Below are 15,194 nucleotides of genomic sequence, written 5' to 3' on the forward strand. Positions count from 1 at the left end.
AACAGCAGTCTTACTTTAGTTGTTTTAACATTAGAATCACAAAAAAAAAAGTACTGAGGGCCTCACAGAACTCAAGGGACTTGGGCATATTTGAGACTTCTCAGTCACTTGCTCTTATCTTTTTTTCACTTGGAGTGAGCAGCCTGCTCACACACCAAACTCCCACGGTTTACTGCTGTGGACTATCCCTTCAATACCAAATAAAGTCACTTTAAATTAAAAAAAAAAAAAAAAAAAAATCAAGTAATTTTTAAGACAGGAGGCAGTGACCAGAGTCCTGCTGCAGTACAACAGGCATGTATGGAGCAGCAATACTGGCAGCGTGCTCTTGCTGTGAGCTCTAATGCCTGCTGGCTTCTGTCAGACCAACGCTGACCACTCGGTTTAGTCAGAATACGTGTGGAGCGGCCAAGCCAGAGACCAAGGGGGCTGTAGCAAGCTAAAGAGGTGACGTGGTCGAGCTGAAGCCTGTTATCAGTTTTACAAGCTTTAGGACACGAGACAATGGCAGCAACTGATGCACAGGAAGTTCCAGATGAACATGAGGAAGAACTTCTTTACTGTGCGGGTGACGAGGCACTGGAACAGGTTATCCAAAGAGGTTGTGGAATCTCCCTCACTGGAGATACTCAAGAACCGTCTGCACGCAATCCTGTGCCATGCGCTCTGGGACGACCCTGCTTGAGCAGTGAGGTTGGACCAGATGACACACTGCGGTCCCTTCCGACATGACCCGCTCCGTGATTCCGTGAGAAGCCGCGCACCGCGGGCCCGTCCCGGGCTGTACCCGGGCCTCCGGGGGCGGCGGACGACAGCGGAAGCCCTGCAAGCGCGGCCCCCTCCCTCCCCTCCTCCCCTCCCTCCCTCCCGCCGCCGTGACTTCCGGCGGCCGCTCTAGCCGCGCCGCGTCTATGCCCGCGGCGCCGGGGGATGTTTATTGTCGCGGGGAGTCGGCCCAGCACCCGGAACGCCGCCGGGTGACTGGCACCCACCGACCGGCACCGCGCTGCGCCCTGCCCTGCCCTGCCCCGACCGCCGCCCGGCCGCCCGCCCGCACGGTAACGGCCGCCACCCGCCGACGGGCCGCGCTCCTCCTCCTCCTCCCCCTCGCCGCGTCTCGGCTCCGCGGGCCCTGCCCGGCAGCACCCGCCGCCGCCGCCGCCGCTGGGCCCCCGCGTCCCGCCCCTCTCCGCCGCCGCCCCTGCCCGGCCGAGGTGAGGGAGGCGGCGCGGGCCCTCCCCCGCTTCGCCGCGGCCCTCCCGGCGCCTCCCGCCGCGGTGCCGATCGCGCCCGGGGCTGGAGGGTGTGCGTGGCCGGGGCCCCCGGGGCAGGGAGGGAGAGGAAGGGGCAGGGCATCCTGCGGGGGAACGGCCCGTTCCCCGACTAGCCTGGCCGGCCCGCGCCCGGCCCCGAGGGCTTTGTGGCGGCCCCGTGCCCTGCGGCGGCCGATGCCCGCACAAGCCGGCGCTGCCGAGCGGCGGAGCCCGGCGTGGCCAGGCCGCCTTGCTGCCTGCGCTTTGTTTGTGCCGTGCCGGCCGCAGAAGTTTCGGGCTGGGGTTGAGCGGGGAGAACTAGCTGTTGACCAGAGCGTTGTGACGCTGGTGCATGTAGGGCTTTGAGTGAGATTCCCAGCAGCGGGATAGGAAGGGTACTCGTGCTTCCTCAGCTGGGACACGCAAATGGTAAAAATGTTTGACTGGGAGGGGGTGAGAAGCTTACCCGTTGCCTTAAAATATTTTGTTACAGCTAAACATTTTTACTTTTCTTACGACGTTTCATCGAATTGGAATGGCCACTGAACTTGTTGTTTCAGACTTTTGTCTTGCATATGATGATTTTCCACATGTTTTAAAGACCAAAAGGACTCTTCTTAATGCTTGGCATTAAGGTATTCCTGGATGTTCTGAGGGAAAAATGGCACAAACTTGAGTTCAAGTGCATCTTTTTTTGAATATGAATGGACCTTTTGATGAGAGAAAGATTTGAGGAAAATGGCCTGTTATGAATTATTTAAAATATGCTTTCTTGTCTTGCTCTATACACTCTTTGGTTTTATTCTTGCAAATGGATTTGTGTTGTATGACCCCACGGAGATGCAGTAGGCTTATCCAAGAGATTTGACAGCAGGTTTGAGGTGCTACTTGCTTATGGTATAGCTGATATTATCATTCTGTGCATTGATCTAATTGAACAAATCCCTGCTTTGATACTGGCTTTGCTTGTATCTGAAAATTTTCTCCACCAAAATATAAATAGTCATGACTGTGCAAATCCTGAAAGGTGAGAATAGTGGCTTGAAGATGGCCTTTTGTTTTAGGCACAGTTTAACTTGCCGTTGCAACAGAAAGTAAAAGCTTGCCCCACTGGCTCAGTAACTAAGAAAGTTGTTTGGACCAGAGGATGTTCTACACATCCATATGTTGCTCTTGGTTTCAGGGAATCATTCACCTGCCACTGTGGCTATGTTGTGTCTAAGGATTCAAGCAGATTTCAGAGGTCTGTCACCTCCAACGTTTCATATGGACCTGTTTTCTGAGGGGCTGAACATAAATCTTTAAAAGTACACCTTCAGTGGAAGGATGTAATCAACTCTCCCCGTTCCTGAAAGGCTTTATTTATTCTCCATTCCCATATGGAAACATCCTGCAGCGGTTCATGTTAACTTCTTCAAAGATGCCTTTCAGGCATTAGTTTGACAAATGTCTACTGATGCAGTAATGATCAATATCCCTTCAGCTGGGCTGTTGGACTTGTTTGTGGAGCTGGTCAGTTTGTGAACTGCTTTGGAGAAAGGTTAAAAATAACCAGTAGAAGTTGCTTATACTTAGACTGCTGGTGAAAAAGGTGTTTATTAAACTGTTCTGACATTAACATAACCATTGTTAGATATCCCCCATCTACCTTTATAGCTCTGAGTTTCTTGGATCAAAGGTAGTCAAGAGCTTAAAATAATACTTTGTTTATATACCCCATCCCAAGTGCCTTTCCTCTTTCTTTGATGATGGTGCTGTGGTTGGTTTGGAACTTTCTGAAGACAGAGTGCTGGTTTTTTTTAGATTGTAAGATTTCAGTGCAGGGCCTTTTGTCTTCACGTGTGTTTATAGAGCATCTAAAATAGTATGTCCATAGTTCTAACAGTGGATGTATAGGTAATGCTTTAAGAACTTTTGTGTTCATTCCTCCCTCCAAAGTATTTCTTATTCTGTGGAGTTTCTCTAGTTTCAGTGTAGGATACATTACAGTGTCAAATATCCTTGCATTAGCTTTTGTTGTTGTTTTTATTTTTGTGTTCATGATCGTGCTTAATCCATCTACTTTTTTTTCCTTCCTGTTTTGTTTGGTTTTTTTCTCTTAGGGTAATATTCCAGGTGTATCCCTGAAATCTATGTTGAAAAGCAAGAACAAACTTCTAAAATTTCCCCAATAAAACAAAATAATGCAAACTTCTGCAGAGATGTATTTAAACTTGTTTCCTCTGTCGGGTTAGATTGTGTTACGCTGGTGCAAAACAACTTGAAATCAAAGTTAGCTAGTTTCTTATGTTGGAGAAAGTCAGATGAAGTACATAATTTAAAAGAAATGCTGTACATGTAGACAAATTATTTTCAAATTTAACCTATTATTAAATTAGCATTAGCTGGCAAAACATCATTTTGGAAATGAGATTTAGACTGCCAAAATTCTACAGTTCAGATGAGAGAACCTTCAAAGGGCAGAATTAATCAACAAAACCCAAGCTGAGCTCAATAAAATCAACTTAAGCATTTGCAAACCCAGAACTGGAAAGAACCAGATGTTTGGTTTCCACTTAACCTCTGTTCTGCAAGTGTAACTGCGTAAGTATGGAATATAAATAGGCTTATATGTAAGGAGCACTATTTTCCCCATTTTGCAGAAAAGATATAGAAATGCAGAAATTCAGGTTTTGGGAAATAACAGTTGGTGCTCCGGTAGCGTGTATGAATAGCAGAGAATACCAGAGACAACTGGGAAAGAGGAGGATCAGAATGTTCCAGCTGGTCATGCTGCTGGAGATATGTGTAAATAAGAACATCTTTCTTTCTTGAACATTGTTAGACCTTTTTTGTAAGTATGTTCCTCAGATTTTTTTTTTTTTATGTAGTCCATGTATTTTTATTTTTTAAAAAAGCTTAACTTGCTCTTGTTCTCATGGTTCCTATGAATTTGAAGTTGTTTGAGCCTTCCCAAAGAAAGGTAACAGGACATCTTCTCTCTAGATTATTTTTTTTCTTTGTTGTAGGTAAGGTGTGAGACATTAAAATGAAAGCTTAAGTCAAAGATTGTGATAGGTTACACTTGCGTACTGCTTGATCACAAGTATCCAAGCCTAGAAACATTTTGGTTTACCCAATCTTTCCAAACCATGCCTTGGAAAAGTTTTAACATTGTATTTGTATCTTGATAGGAATGGGTGTGTTCGAAATCATTGACATAATATATACAATTTCAAATTAAAAAGCCCCTCTCTTAGTGTCTGTTGTCTTGGGCTTTCAGAGCATGGCTAATTAAAATAGGGGTATACCACTGTAATCTGTGTAATTTTTGTACCCTTAAAATCTGTACAAGTAGATTGTACTTCTAACCAAGATACATTGTAATTGCTGAAAACATCCTTGCTGACAGCTCCACAGCCGCCTTTTTGCCTTAATAATAGATCTTTTCCTTTTAAATTGTAATTTTCCTCTCTTTTCAACCACTTTTCCCTTTGTTCTGAATGAGCACGTGACTTTCCTCCCTGGATCTTTTTAAGATAAGCCATATTTTATGGGGACATTATCATACGGTACTGTGGTTTGCTTAGATGTTAGCAACCTTTCAAGGGTGTTATGCGTGATGGTGGTGTTCTTTCAGAATGTAGAGGCTCAGTGTGCCAGCAGGCGCTTGCTGATAATTAGGAGACACTACTGATTGGAGGTATCTTGTTGACAATCTTTCCTGGGTTCCAGTAAATGAACTCAGCAAGAGCCGGGAGCTGGAGCCAGGGTGGAAAACAAATGCCTCTCTGAAAATGCCATGGGTTCCAGCTCCGTGATGGCCCTGCCTGCATGCCATTCAAAATCTGCACATGTGCTATCTTTGGATCTGGTGCCATAAATTACTTGCCCAATCTGTAGTAGTCCATCAAAACCAGATGGGATAAGTAATCTCTAACTTTGAGGATTCATGTAATTTTTGGTTCAATAAAAAAGAGATCTGGGAGTACTAATTAGTTACTGTTTGTTCTCTTCTTTTCCTGCATTCCCTCCACCCCCACACATAACCTTTGGTTTTTCTGTTTTCTTCTTGCTGTTTCTTCATCTCTTTTCTGTATTATCATCCATCTTGCCTTTTCTTATACTGGACAAGCCAACAATTACAGAATAGTTCTTTCAGCAGGAAACAAGCTGCAGAGTGTAAGCAGTAACCACCACAGCAGCTGACCCAGTACGTTGTGCACGTCTGCCATGTAGTTTGTTAGTTCTGTATTGTCAGTGAGGGGTAGTCAAAGATGCACCTTGAGTTCTCAATTATAGACTATGGCACGATGTTTAGGGAGTTGTAGTCAGATGAAAATACTGATAATAACATCAGTATTCTATCTTGAAGATTTCTAATATGGAACGTAAGGCCAAAACATTTAAAGTGATATAAATATTTATGGTCTGTTAGGTATGTTATTGTTCTTGCTGCATGGTGTCCTGCTTCTTCCATGGTAATGACCATGTGGAACATTTCGCTTATGTGACACGTTTTCTTTGATTTTATTCTTTGCTTTCCTTTTTGTTTATTTTGGATGAAATACTGCTAAAATTTTTATGTAAGTCCTTTTCACTGTGTACCAATGATCTTATTCTTTTCTCCTCTCCTTTTTTTCACCTGAGATCTATTCGAGATGTCTGCTGTCTTGGCTTTGTATGGTTACTGAAGACATGTCGGTGTTCTTGGGCTGGAGTGAGTGGTAGCCCAACTCCTGGTGTTAGGATTCTTTTTCCCAGTTGAGGTGTGTGTAAGGAGTGTCGCCTTTGATGTGCATGGGCAGCCTTGATGCTTCCTGGGTGCCTTAGGTTTGCAGTACATGTACTGGGTGGCCATCCTGTGCCTTCAGTTACCCGTGCTTTTCCTCAGAAACACTCGATTTCTCTCTGCCCAGACAATGCTTTCCTATGGGCAGTGCAGAGGGTCAGCCCAGGCTTGTTGCTGCCACCATTTTGTATAGTTTGCTTTAAGCTGTTATTGGGAAAGATAGGCCAAGAGTGCTGGATGAAGATGGGAAAGCTGTGGCAGCAGGCTGTCTACAGACTGCAGTTTGTGTAACCTGTGTTAGTTCAAAGTTATTTGTAGGCTCATCCATTCCAACACAAATGTTAAACTGTTCAGAATTATCAACTTCAGTCAGAGAAGTGCATTTTCCTGAGGTGTCTAATGACATCCTCAAATGAGCTGAGGCAAGATTATCCACTGGAGCTATGGAAGAAGTTTCAGTAATCTTTACAGTGTCCTAATATACTTGGTAAGAATTGTAACATATTTAACTGGCAATTTAAAATATTCTTTTACATATATATATGTATATGCATTTCATTTCTATTAAGTCTGGCAACATGGCTTTGAACAAGTTACCTCCTATTTTCTAGCACAAAGGATGTAGACACTCGCCCTCCCCTCACACTGTTAAGTGAGTCAGTGTAGTCACTTCTGCTTCTTGTCTCTTTTAAGGGGCAAATGTATACAGTGGCATTAATAGGCAGATTGCTATTGGTATGTTTAATTTTATCATTTTTGCTTCTCAGGATGTGATCTTCGTGGTGAGCTGGTGGGAAAATTGAGTTGTAAATCACCCCAATGGATGCGGACAGTGATGTTGCACTGGACATTTTAATCACAAATGTAGTGTGTGTTTTTAGAACAAGATGTCATTTAAACTTGAGGAAGATTGCATTAGAGGGAGCAAATGTGATATACAAGCGTGATGTTGGGGTAAGAGATTCAGCATACCTCAATTATCTGTTTTTAGAAATGTTCCTTAAGCTAAACATTCTTCTGCCTGATACCTGTGTATGGCGGATAGAGAAAAGCAGAATTTTATTTCTCTATTTCTCTTGTGGTAGGTATTTAGTCAGTAATACACTACATGTGCAGTAATGGGAGTGATGAAATGCTGTCTCAGGAAACAGCATGTAGTGAGGTGAATATTGGGATGAGGCCTCTTACACCTCAGGGTCTGTTTTGCCTCCCAAAATTTGATGTCTGTGTCAAGAAAATATATCTTGATATGGAGTCAGCAATGCCAACTCACTGTAATGAGAAAAAACCTCAGCATGGTGCTCGTGGTTTTCAGCTTTTTATTCAGTGAAAAATACCTTAATTTAATCTATTTTGTGTACACCAAATCATTGGCTGATACATTTCATGCTTATTTTGCTCTTCTCAGGATCTAGGGTTTTTTAATTACTGAAAGAGATAAAGGAGCAGTTCAAGACTATCCGAAATAAAGGAAGTTTTAGTGTAACTTTAGTTGATTTGGGTAACAGATAATTTTTTTTCCAGTATGAAATTGAATTACTGCTAATTTCCAATTTTTCCACTTTTCTTTTTTAGAAGGTTTTAATGAAGCTTAGGAAACCTAGGATTACGGCCACAATTTGGTCCTCAGGAAAAGTTATTTGCACAGGAGCCACAAGGTGAGTTCATGACGATTCTTTCTTTAGCTCTAGATCCTTGTGTATTTTAAAATACAACATTGTAAATGTAGAAGAGGTGGTACTTGCCACTGGTTAGATTTGCTCACACTGGATCACATGAAGATCCCTGTCAAGCTACGTATTTGGGAGGAAGTTTTCTGCGTGAAGTGTCTGCCTCAGATAGTGTTGAAATCTTAAACAATATCAGTTTAGCCTTCTTGAGAGAGCAGCAGGGAAAACTGCCTTATTAAGAATATCCTAAAGAGATTTGGGAAGTCTTTAAGAATTCTGTGTATTTACCTAGAAGTTGAGACTTGGGAAGGGATGACCTTTCTTGAGGATATCACTTTATTTTTTCACAAAACCCCACCTGAATTTAATCAAGTTTTATAGTGTTGAGGGACTGGAAAGAAGCAAAAGCAGACTCTCAGTTCAAATGCATCTGAGACTCACTTAACTCTTAACAGCTGAATTCCTTTAAGACGTGTCTGCATTTTGAAGTAAGGATAAGGTAAGGTACAACAGTAAATTTGCATACTTTCTGTGTATGATCTCTGTTCCAAAATGAAAGAGGATTGTTCAGGATGTTAACTCCAGACTACCCATGATCTTATTTATCCATTAAGGGTACTTAAAATCATGTATGACCAAAACATGTCTCACTTCAGCTGGAGCCAAGTACCAAGATATTCTTCAAACAGGGCATGAAGGACTCCATTTGAATGTCTGTCTAGTTAAAATGTAACACAGCCAGATAAAGGGAAGGCTGTCCATGAGATCATGGCTGATGTGCTACATTATATAATGATTCATTTTGTAGTCTGAGTACCTATTGTGGTGTGTGTGTGTACAGCTGTTTACTCTATTTCTGTTAATGCTAGATTCTTTTCTTTCTCCTTTCTAGTGAAGAGGAAGCTAAATTTGGTGCCAGACGATTAGCTCGTAGTCTACAGAAACTAGGTTTTCAGGTAATTCTGATGTAAAAGGACTTGCATGACTCAAGCAATGCTGCTAGTTCATTTTTTAGAAAGAAACAAAGAAGAGGGAGCATAACAGTTTAGCAGTAAGCGTGTTTTCACTCAGATGCCCCTTTTGTGTCAGCATACGTTTTCCAGATGCTGGTTAAAGAGAAGCTGTTTTGTTTTGTAGATTTCAGTTTGGTTTGGCAGCTCAGAGTAGTGCTTCTTCACTGGATAATGAACAACAAATTTGGTTTAATATATGAATCACCCACAAATGTTTCTTAGATAGAATTTACAGTATCTCAAAAGATTTATTTGGAAAAAGTACTGAAACTTTACTGTCATTTGAACATAATTTTCACTCATTTCTGGTGGAATAGCAGATACGTTTCCATCTTAATAAGTGCAAGTGTGAGCCTCTTAAAGAGGGAGGGGAAAAAGTGTTTCTGCACTGTCATGTTGCACAGCTGGAAATAAGCCAAATAAAATACTTAGGACAGGAAACACCCTCTTTTATCTGGGCTTGGATGAACATTACTAGTCAGGAGCACCACTTGCATTTCACAGTAAGGGTTGAAAAACAGCAACATGAACGACTTAAAATGACACGATTTGGTAACTCTAAAACTTCCTGATAGTCTGTTGTGCTGTTTACACACAGGTTCAGTTTGGGGACAGACAATTAAATAGACACAGTAACTGTTGTTTTCAGGGAGAGACTCCTTTTGATGGTATTACATAAAGGCAGTGGTGGCAGGCTATGCTGGTAATGCTGCATCAGACCCCAGCAAAAGTGTGACGCTCTTACTGTCACAAATGTGTACTTTGGACCCAGCTTCCTAAAGTTGGAATGGAACGTTAAGTCAGTGAGGTGAACAGTGCTTCCAGGGTGGACACACCAAGTTTTATCATAAAGTGAGCAGTTTGTATTTTGAAGGTTAACTTGATCTAAGGCTAAGTTGCTTCTTTCTAAATATCTTTCTAAAAAGTATAGACTGAAGAAGAATGGCTATTTAAAGTTTAGGCAATCTCAGAAAATGAGTAAAAATTTCCCCAGTGACACTGCCAACACTGACCTCTCAGCAGTGCGGTTTCTTTGTATAGCAGTTGTCTGTTGGCTATTTTGTCATCATCTAAAATGTCCATGGTAAAGAATAACTGAAAGCAAATAGTTTGAGTTGGGTTTCAGAAAGTTACAGAGTAGAAAGTTTGCTTTACTGGCCACTGGACATTTAAAGCAAAACAGCTATCACCTTTTGTCTTACTCTTAGCTTTAATAAAAATGGTGTATAGCAACAAGGCGTTAAAGAAGTTTGCAACAATATTTAAGCTTTTTCTCTGCTTACTTTGATGTTCCATGAGCTGTTAAATTTAGTTTCTTTTCAGTGGGGAGGTGTTTAGTACAGCAGTTTGAGTTGCTTCTGTGTCTCATTCTTAAACTGCACTACAACCATACTGCTGTAGTGACCATGATACAACTGTGAGGTATCTAGTTCAGCAGTTACTCCACCACAGAAGGATAATGTAAATGATCTGAGTCCACTAAGTACTGTTTTGACGCCTGTTAGAAAGGCATCAGTCTCAAGGTTTTAATTTTGACTCATCAAAATATCCAAAGTAGTACCATTGTCTTTTTTTTTTCTGCAACCCATACATCTGACTTGCTGTAAAGTAAATTTTTAATGTCTTTTTTTCCTCTCTTTTGAAAAGGTAATTTTCACAGATTTTAAAGTGGTGAATGTTTTAGCAGTGTGCAACATGCCCTTTGAGATCAGATTGCCAGAATTTACGAAGAATAACAGACCTCATGCGAGGTACGGTAGGATTTTAAAGAATTTTCGTCCTGATATGCTTCTTAAGCTTTTATTTTTCAGTTCTAGGTCTCTCTTTTTTACTTTTCATTTTGTTTTCTAGTTATGAACCAGAACTTCATCCTGCCGTGTGTTACAGAATAAAATCTCTCAGAGCTACCTTACAGATTTTTTCCACAGGCAGTATCACAGTTACAGGTATTTTAATGTCAAAAAATAAGTATTTAACCTGTTGGGAATATTTAACTTTAGAGCCAGTAGGTTTGGGAAAGCAAGATGTTTAAAACAGTCAAAAGATAATGCTGAAAAGATGTAGTTTCCCAGTGCTAGCACCTAGTTTGTTTTTGAGTGAAAGTGCCCGAAGAGTTGTAGAGAAAGTGTTATTATTGGTAGGTTCAGAAAATTAGTTAGACTGAATGTACACAGTCTGGCTCTTTTATGAAACCAAATTTGAATATTTTTCCTTTTTTCTTCCTTTTGTAGTGCTGTTAACTACACTGCATTTAGCATTAACATCCCTTTCATAAATACATATTTCCAAACTGGAGATTTATGGAAACTCATAGGAGAGCTTAGCAATTTGTCATAAATGAAGTTGACCAATGTTTGCAGCTCTTCAGACTTGTGCTCTCTTCTGTTAAAGCTCAGCTGAGAGAACCACCACTGAATCACAGGCATCAGTGATTTTTCCCATGTAATCTGAGACATGATTGTCCTGGGTCTTGGAGAGGCCGTGCCATTTTTTTCCTCTCTCTTCATCGTTTTCATTTTTCATTCTCTTTCCTGTTTGCTTGTGAGGTGTCCTCCATCAGTGTCCAGGTACAAGAAGTCAGGTTTTTCAGAGAATACACGTTAAAATACTACAGAACCAAAAAAATAATTGTGTATCACTTTAGCAGGAATTATGTCTTGCAGTTGTTAGAGCTCAGCTACTGGTTCAGAAGCTGGGTAAGGGTTTTTTTTTATTTTCACATCTTAATTCCTTAACAAATATGTAGGTTTATGCGGAACATTTCCCGCAAAATATTGGAAGCAGTGTTTTCTAAAGAAGACAAACTTCCATCAGATTTAGTAATCTAAAAATAAAGGGCTAAAAAATATTTCAGCATTGCAGTATGTGTTCTGAACAGTGCAACTGGTCTAGCCAAAACTAGAAACTAAATTTAAAATAAATAAGAAGCCTTAGTATCACTGCAGTAATAAAAAGCTGTCAGCATGTCTTGTCAGCCTCCTAATGAGATTCAGCTTCTCTTTAAGATTCTTATTACTTCATTACTTACAAAATCACTTTCATATTTTCAGAATTTTCCTTTCAAATATGAAGGTAAATATGGTAAACATAAAAGTTTTGCATCCTTATAGTGCAGCGAGTTTGAAATATCTCAGACCTCTGTTGATTTTGTAGGCTTCTGTTTTGCCTCTCTTCTAGACAAAAAAAATGTACAGGGTCTTACACTTCTTATTCTAAAAATGTTTTAAATTACTTTTCAGCCTTACTGCACTCCTTCTCAAGTGCATTCAGATGAAGTTTCTTTTAAAGATTCATATTTCTGTAGTACTAGTACTTATAATACCTCTGACTCAGAGAATTTTGTTTGAGATATGTAATTAGAAATGTTACAAAAAACCCAGGAAGGTGGGTTCTTTTAGTGGGAAAAGTATAAAAAGATTAGGTTACATTGGTAAAAGCTACTAAAAATCACTGGCATGTAATAGATAGAAATATTATTTCTTTTGCTCCAAAATGAGCAATGAGGGGATGGTTTAGGAGGTTTGTTTTGTTTCATTCATTTTTTTCCTTCTCTTATATGCCATAGAATGATGATCCAGTTTTCACAACTCTTCAGCCTTACAGAGAGTAGCACTTTTTTGCTGATTTGCCTACTCATATTCTCACTTTTAGAAGGCTTTCTTGAGAACCTTCATTTCTAATAGCAGCCAAATTTAAGGAGGGTGCAGTATCTACCCAGAAGACAGGTATCTTTCACCAGGCTTGTTTTCGCTGAGTGCTTCACTCGACCACTTGGAAAACACAGGAAGAATCCTATTCTCGTCCATTTGCTTTCTGACTGAGCATGTAAAACAATAATTACTCAAGTAACTTATGCTTAAGTTACTGGTTTTGGGAGTCATTTTGAACAGTTCTCTATACTTGGAAGAAACTTTTGAAGTCTAAAGTGGGGTTCCAAAAACCCTGAGTTCGCACTCATCAAAGCATGTGAGAAATTACTGTTCTCCTTTATCTGCATCACAAGCTTCTATCCAGAGTTAATATCTTCTGGCATGTTACTGCTCACTTATTTGCAGTCTTAATTTTTCATTGCGTAAAGTGGTCTAGTACCACCAGAAAGCATTGCTAGGTCGTTTTTCCTTTTCTTTGCCTGGATGCTCATAAATCATGTTAGATAACATTCATATGCTTCATCCTGAGACAATAAAACCATTCCCTGGCTTGCAGGTTTTGTCCTGAGATCAATGATGAAGCTATTTGCAAAACCCAGGATAGAAAGTAATAGTCTATCATTTTCAAACCTAAAATAACCTTGCTTGAAATGAACTTCTTTTAAATCCAGCACTGTTTAACAGTAGCTTTTTGTTGGTAGATTTTTAAAGCAAGAGCTAAAAATGGCTAGGCTTGAAGAAATACAAATTCCTAGAAGATTCACATAAGTAAAAGAACTTCTTTTACCTCTGCACTCAGCCTCTTCTCTGGGCTGTTTAAGCCAGTAAATTGAAAATCAGCCAAGTTGTTATGAAATTAAATGACAGTATTATTTATTTGTAGTCAGTCCATTGATCAATGTAGAATATCTTGCAGATTTAGTCACAAGAAAAGACTTTCACATGAAAAGTGGTCAGAGAAAAACTTTCTTAAGTTAGGAGAAATGGGGGAGAAATTATTATTGTCTATGGTATGAAGTTGTGATTGCTAATAATATTAAGGTTTTTTTAAAGATACTGTTGTTGTTTTAATTTCTGATTCTCTGATTTTTCTCTTCCTACTGCCTTTTTTTTTTTTTTAAACTATGTCTCAGGGCCAAATGTAAAGGCTGTTGCCAGTGCTGTGGAACAGATTTATCCATTCGTGTTTGAAAGCAGGAAATAAATTTTGTAATTCACCACTTGATGGTTAGGTTCCCTAACCGAGCACCTTCAGAGACTGCTGCACATTGGACTAAAAGCAAAAAGGAAAACTGGACCAACCATAGCAGAGGAATACAGACTCTTTTACTTGCTCATGGCCACAGTATAGACTCCAGTTCTTTTGGATTTTACTCTTAACAGTGCTGTATTGTAAAAACAGAAGTTTACAAGATATGAAATTGCTGCTTTTAAAAAGACGTTCTATTTATTTTTGCAGTAATTTCTGTGTATTCATAAGCAAAGCTGTCACGATGTGCACTACCTTTAAGACTTTTTTTTTTTTTTAGCTTGAGCTTGTGTTTTATTTGTGAATAGTCTTTTACATTTTTGTATGCTGAATATTGGGCACCAAAGAAGCTGTAAAAGTTATCTTTTTCACCTGATGAATGTGCACAAATAAAAGTTTGGAAAATATTTCTCTTCATACCTGTTCTGTTATATTACTTCCCTTTTTATATTACAATTAAAATTGTATAGTTGCAAATTAATTTGAAGCAATGTAGGAATAGTCTTTTGCTGATACCTTCTGTTTCTGTTTGTAGTATGTGTAAAACTTTGTGCGTGGGCTAGATTGAAATCTATAGCATTTACATATGTTTATCCAAGGATGAAATTTGGTTTGTTCCCAGTTCTCTTAACTACATGCTAGACTTCAAGTATTTTCTTGCTGTTACATGAAGAGAAGACATTTCTAAATAGAAAGTTCTACAGCAAGTGTTTTCCTATGGATGAATCGTAGAATATGCTGAGTTGGAAGGGACCCATCAGGATCACCAAGTCCAACTCCTGGCCCTGCACAGGACACTCCAAGAGTCACACCATGTGCCTGAGAGCATTGTCCAAACGCTTCTTGAACTCAGACAGGCTTGGTGCTGTCACCACTTCCTGGGGAACCTGTTCCAGTGCCCATCCACTCTCTGAGTGAAAAACTTTTTCCTAATATCTGTACTAAACTTCCTCGGACTCAGCTTCATGCTGTTTTCTCGAGTCCTGTCACTGGTCATGAGAGTGAAGAGATTGGTACCTGCCCTTCTGCTTCCCCTCGTGAGGATGTTGAAGACCACAATGAGGTCTCCCCTCAGTCTCCTCTTCTCCAAGCTGAACAAACTGAGTGACCTCAGCCCCTCCTCGTAAAGCTTGCCCTCCAGACCCTTCACCATCCTCGTGGCCCTCCCTTGGATGCTTTCTAATAGCTTAATTACCTTATCAACTTATGAAGCTACTGTAGAAAAAACAACTGCCTTGTCCACCTACTCGATGCAAAAGAAAAAAAATTAAATGTGAACTTCAGGAAAATTGTTGTGCTTCAACTGGAGATGATGTTGTGGTCACTAATCCAGCCCCAGCCTATTGCTGAATGATTAACACAGACCTTTTCTACACTTGTCTTACTGTATACTGTTTTGATGACAGGAGCTGCCAACAAGCAATGAAGCTTGATTCTGGCATGTATTATCATTGGTATTAATCTTGGACTTGGAAGCCAGTAGGTGTTTCTCTCAATAAGTGCACATTTGAAGCAGAAGAGAGGTGAATGCTTAAAAGTAACTGCAAATGCTACTTTTAAAAAGATACAATAAATATGTATAAATGTA

The 15,194-nt window shown here is 40.3% G+C and overlaps 1 protein-coding gene across 4 annotated transcripts; it reads left to right on the top strand.

Moving 5' to 3' along the window:
- The first annotated feature begins 866 nt into the window (after window positions 1-866).
- TBPL1 (TATA-box binding protein like 1) lies at window positions 867-15,194 on the top strand. 4 transcript variants are annotated; one of them, XM_048297865.1, is made up of 7 exons: window positions 867-1,058; window positions 6,792-6,978; window positions 7,600-7,682; window positions 8,587-8,650; window positions 10,355-10,458; window positions 10,559-10,653; window positions 13,491-15,194. In XM_048297865.1, exons 2-7 carry the CDS (start codon window positions 6,844-6,846, stop codon window positions 13,559-13,561), a joined length of 552 nt encoding a protein of 183 aa, XP_048153822.1. In that variant the 5' UTR covers window positions 867-1,058; window positions 6,792-6,843; the 3' UTR covers window positions 13,562-15,194. The 4 variants fall into 4 exon arrangements, with proteins under 4 accessions (XP_048153822.1, XP_048153824.1, XP_048153823.1 ...); XM_048297867.1 differs by lacking the exon at window positions 867-1,058 and adding an exon at window positions 1,180-1,214; XM_048297866.1 differs by lacking the exon at window positions 867-1,058 and adding an exon at window positions 1,484-1,682.

This window comes from Corvus hawaiiensis, chromosome 3 (assembly GCF_020740725.1).
Source record: "Corvus hawaiiensis isolate bCorHaw1 chromosome 3, bCorHaw1.pri.cur, whole genome shotgun sequence".
NCBI lineage: Eukaryota > Metazoa > Chordata > Aves > Passeriformes > Corvidae > Corvus > Corvus hawaiiensis.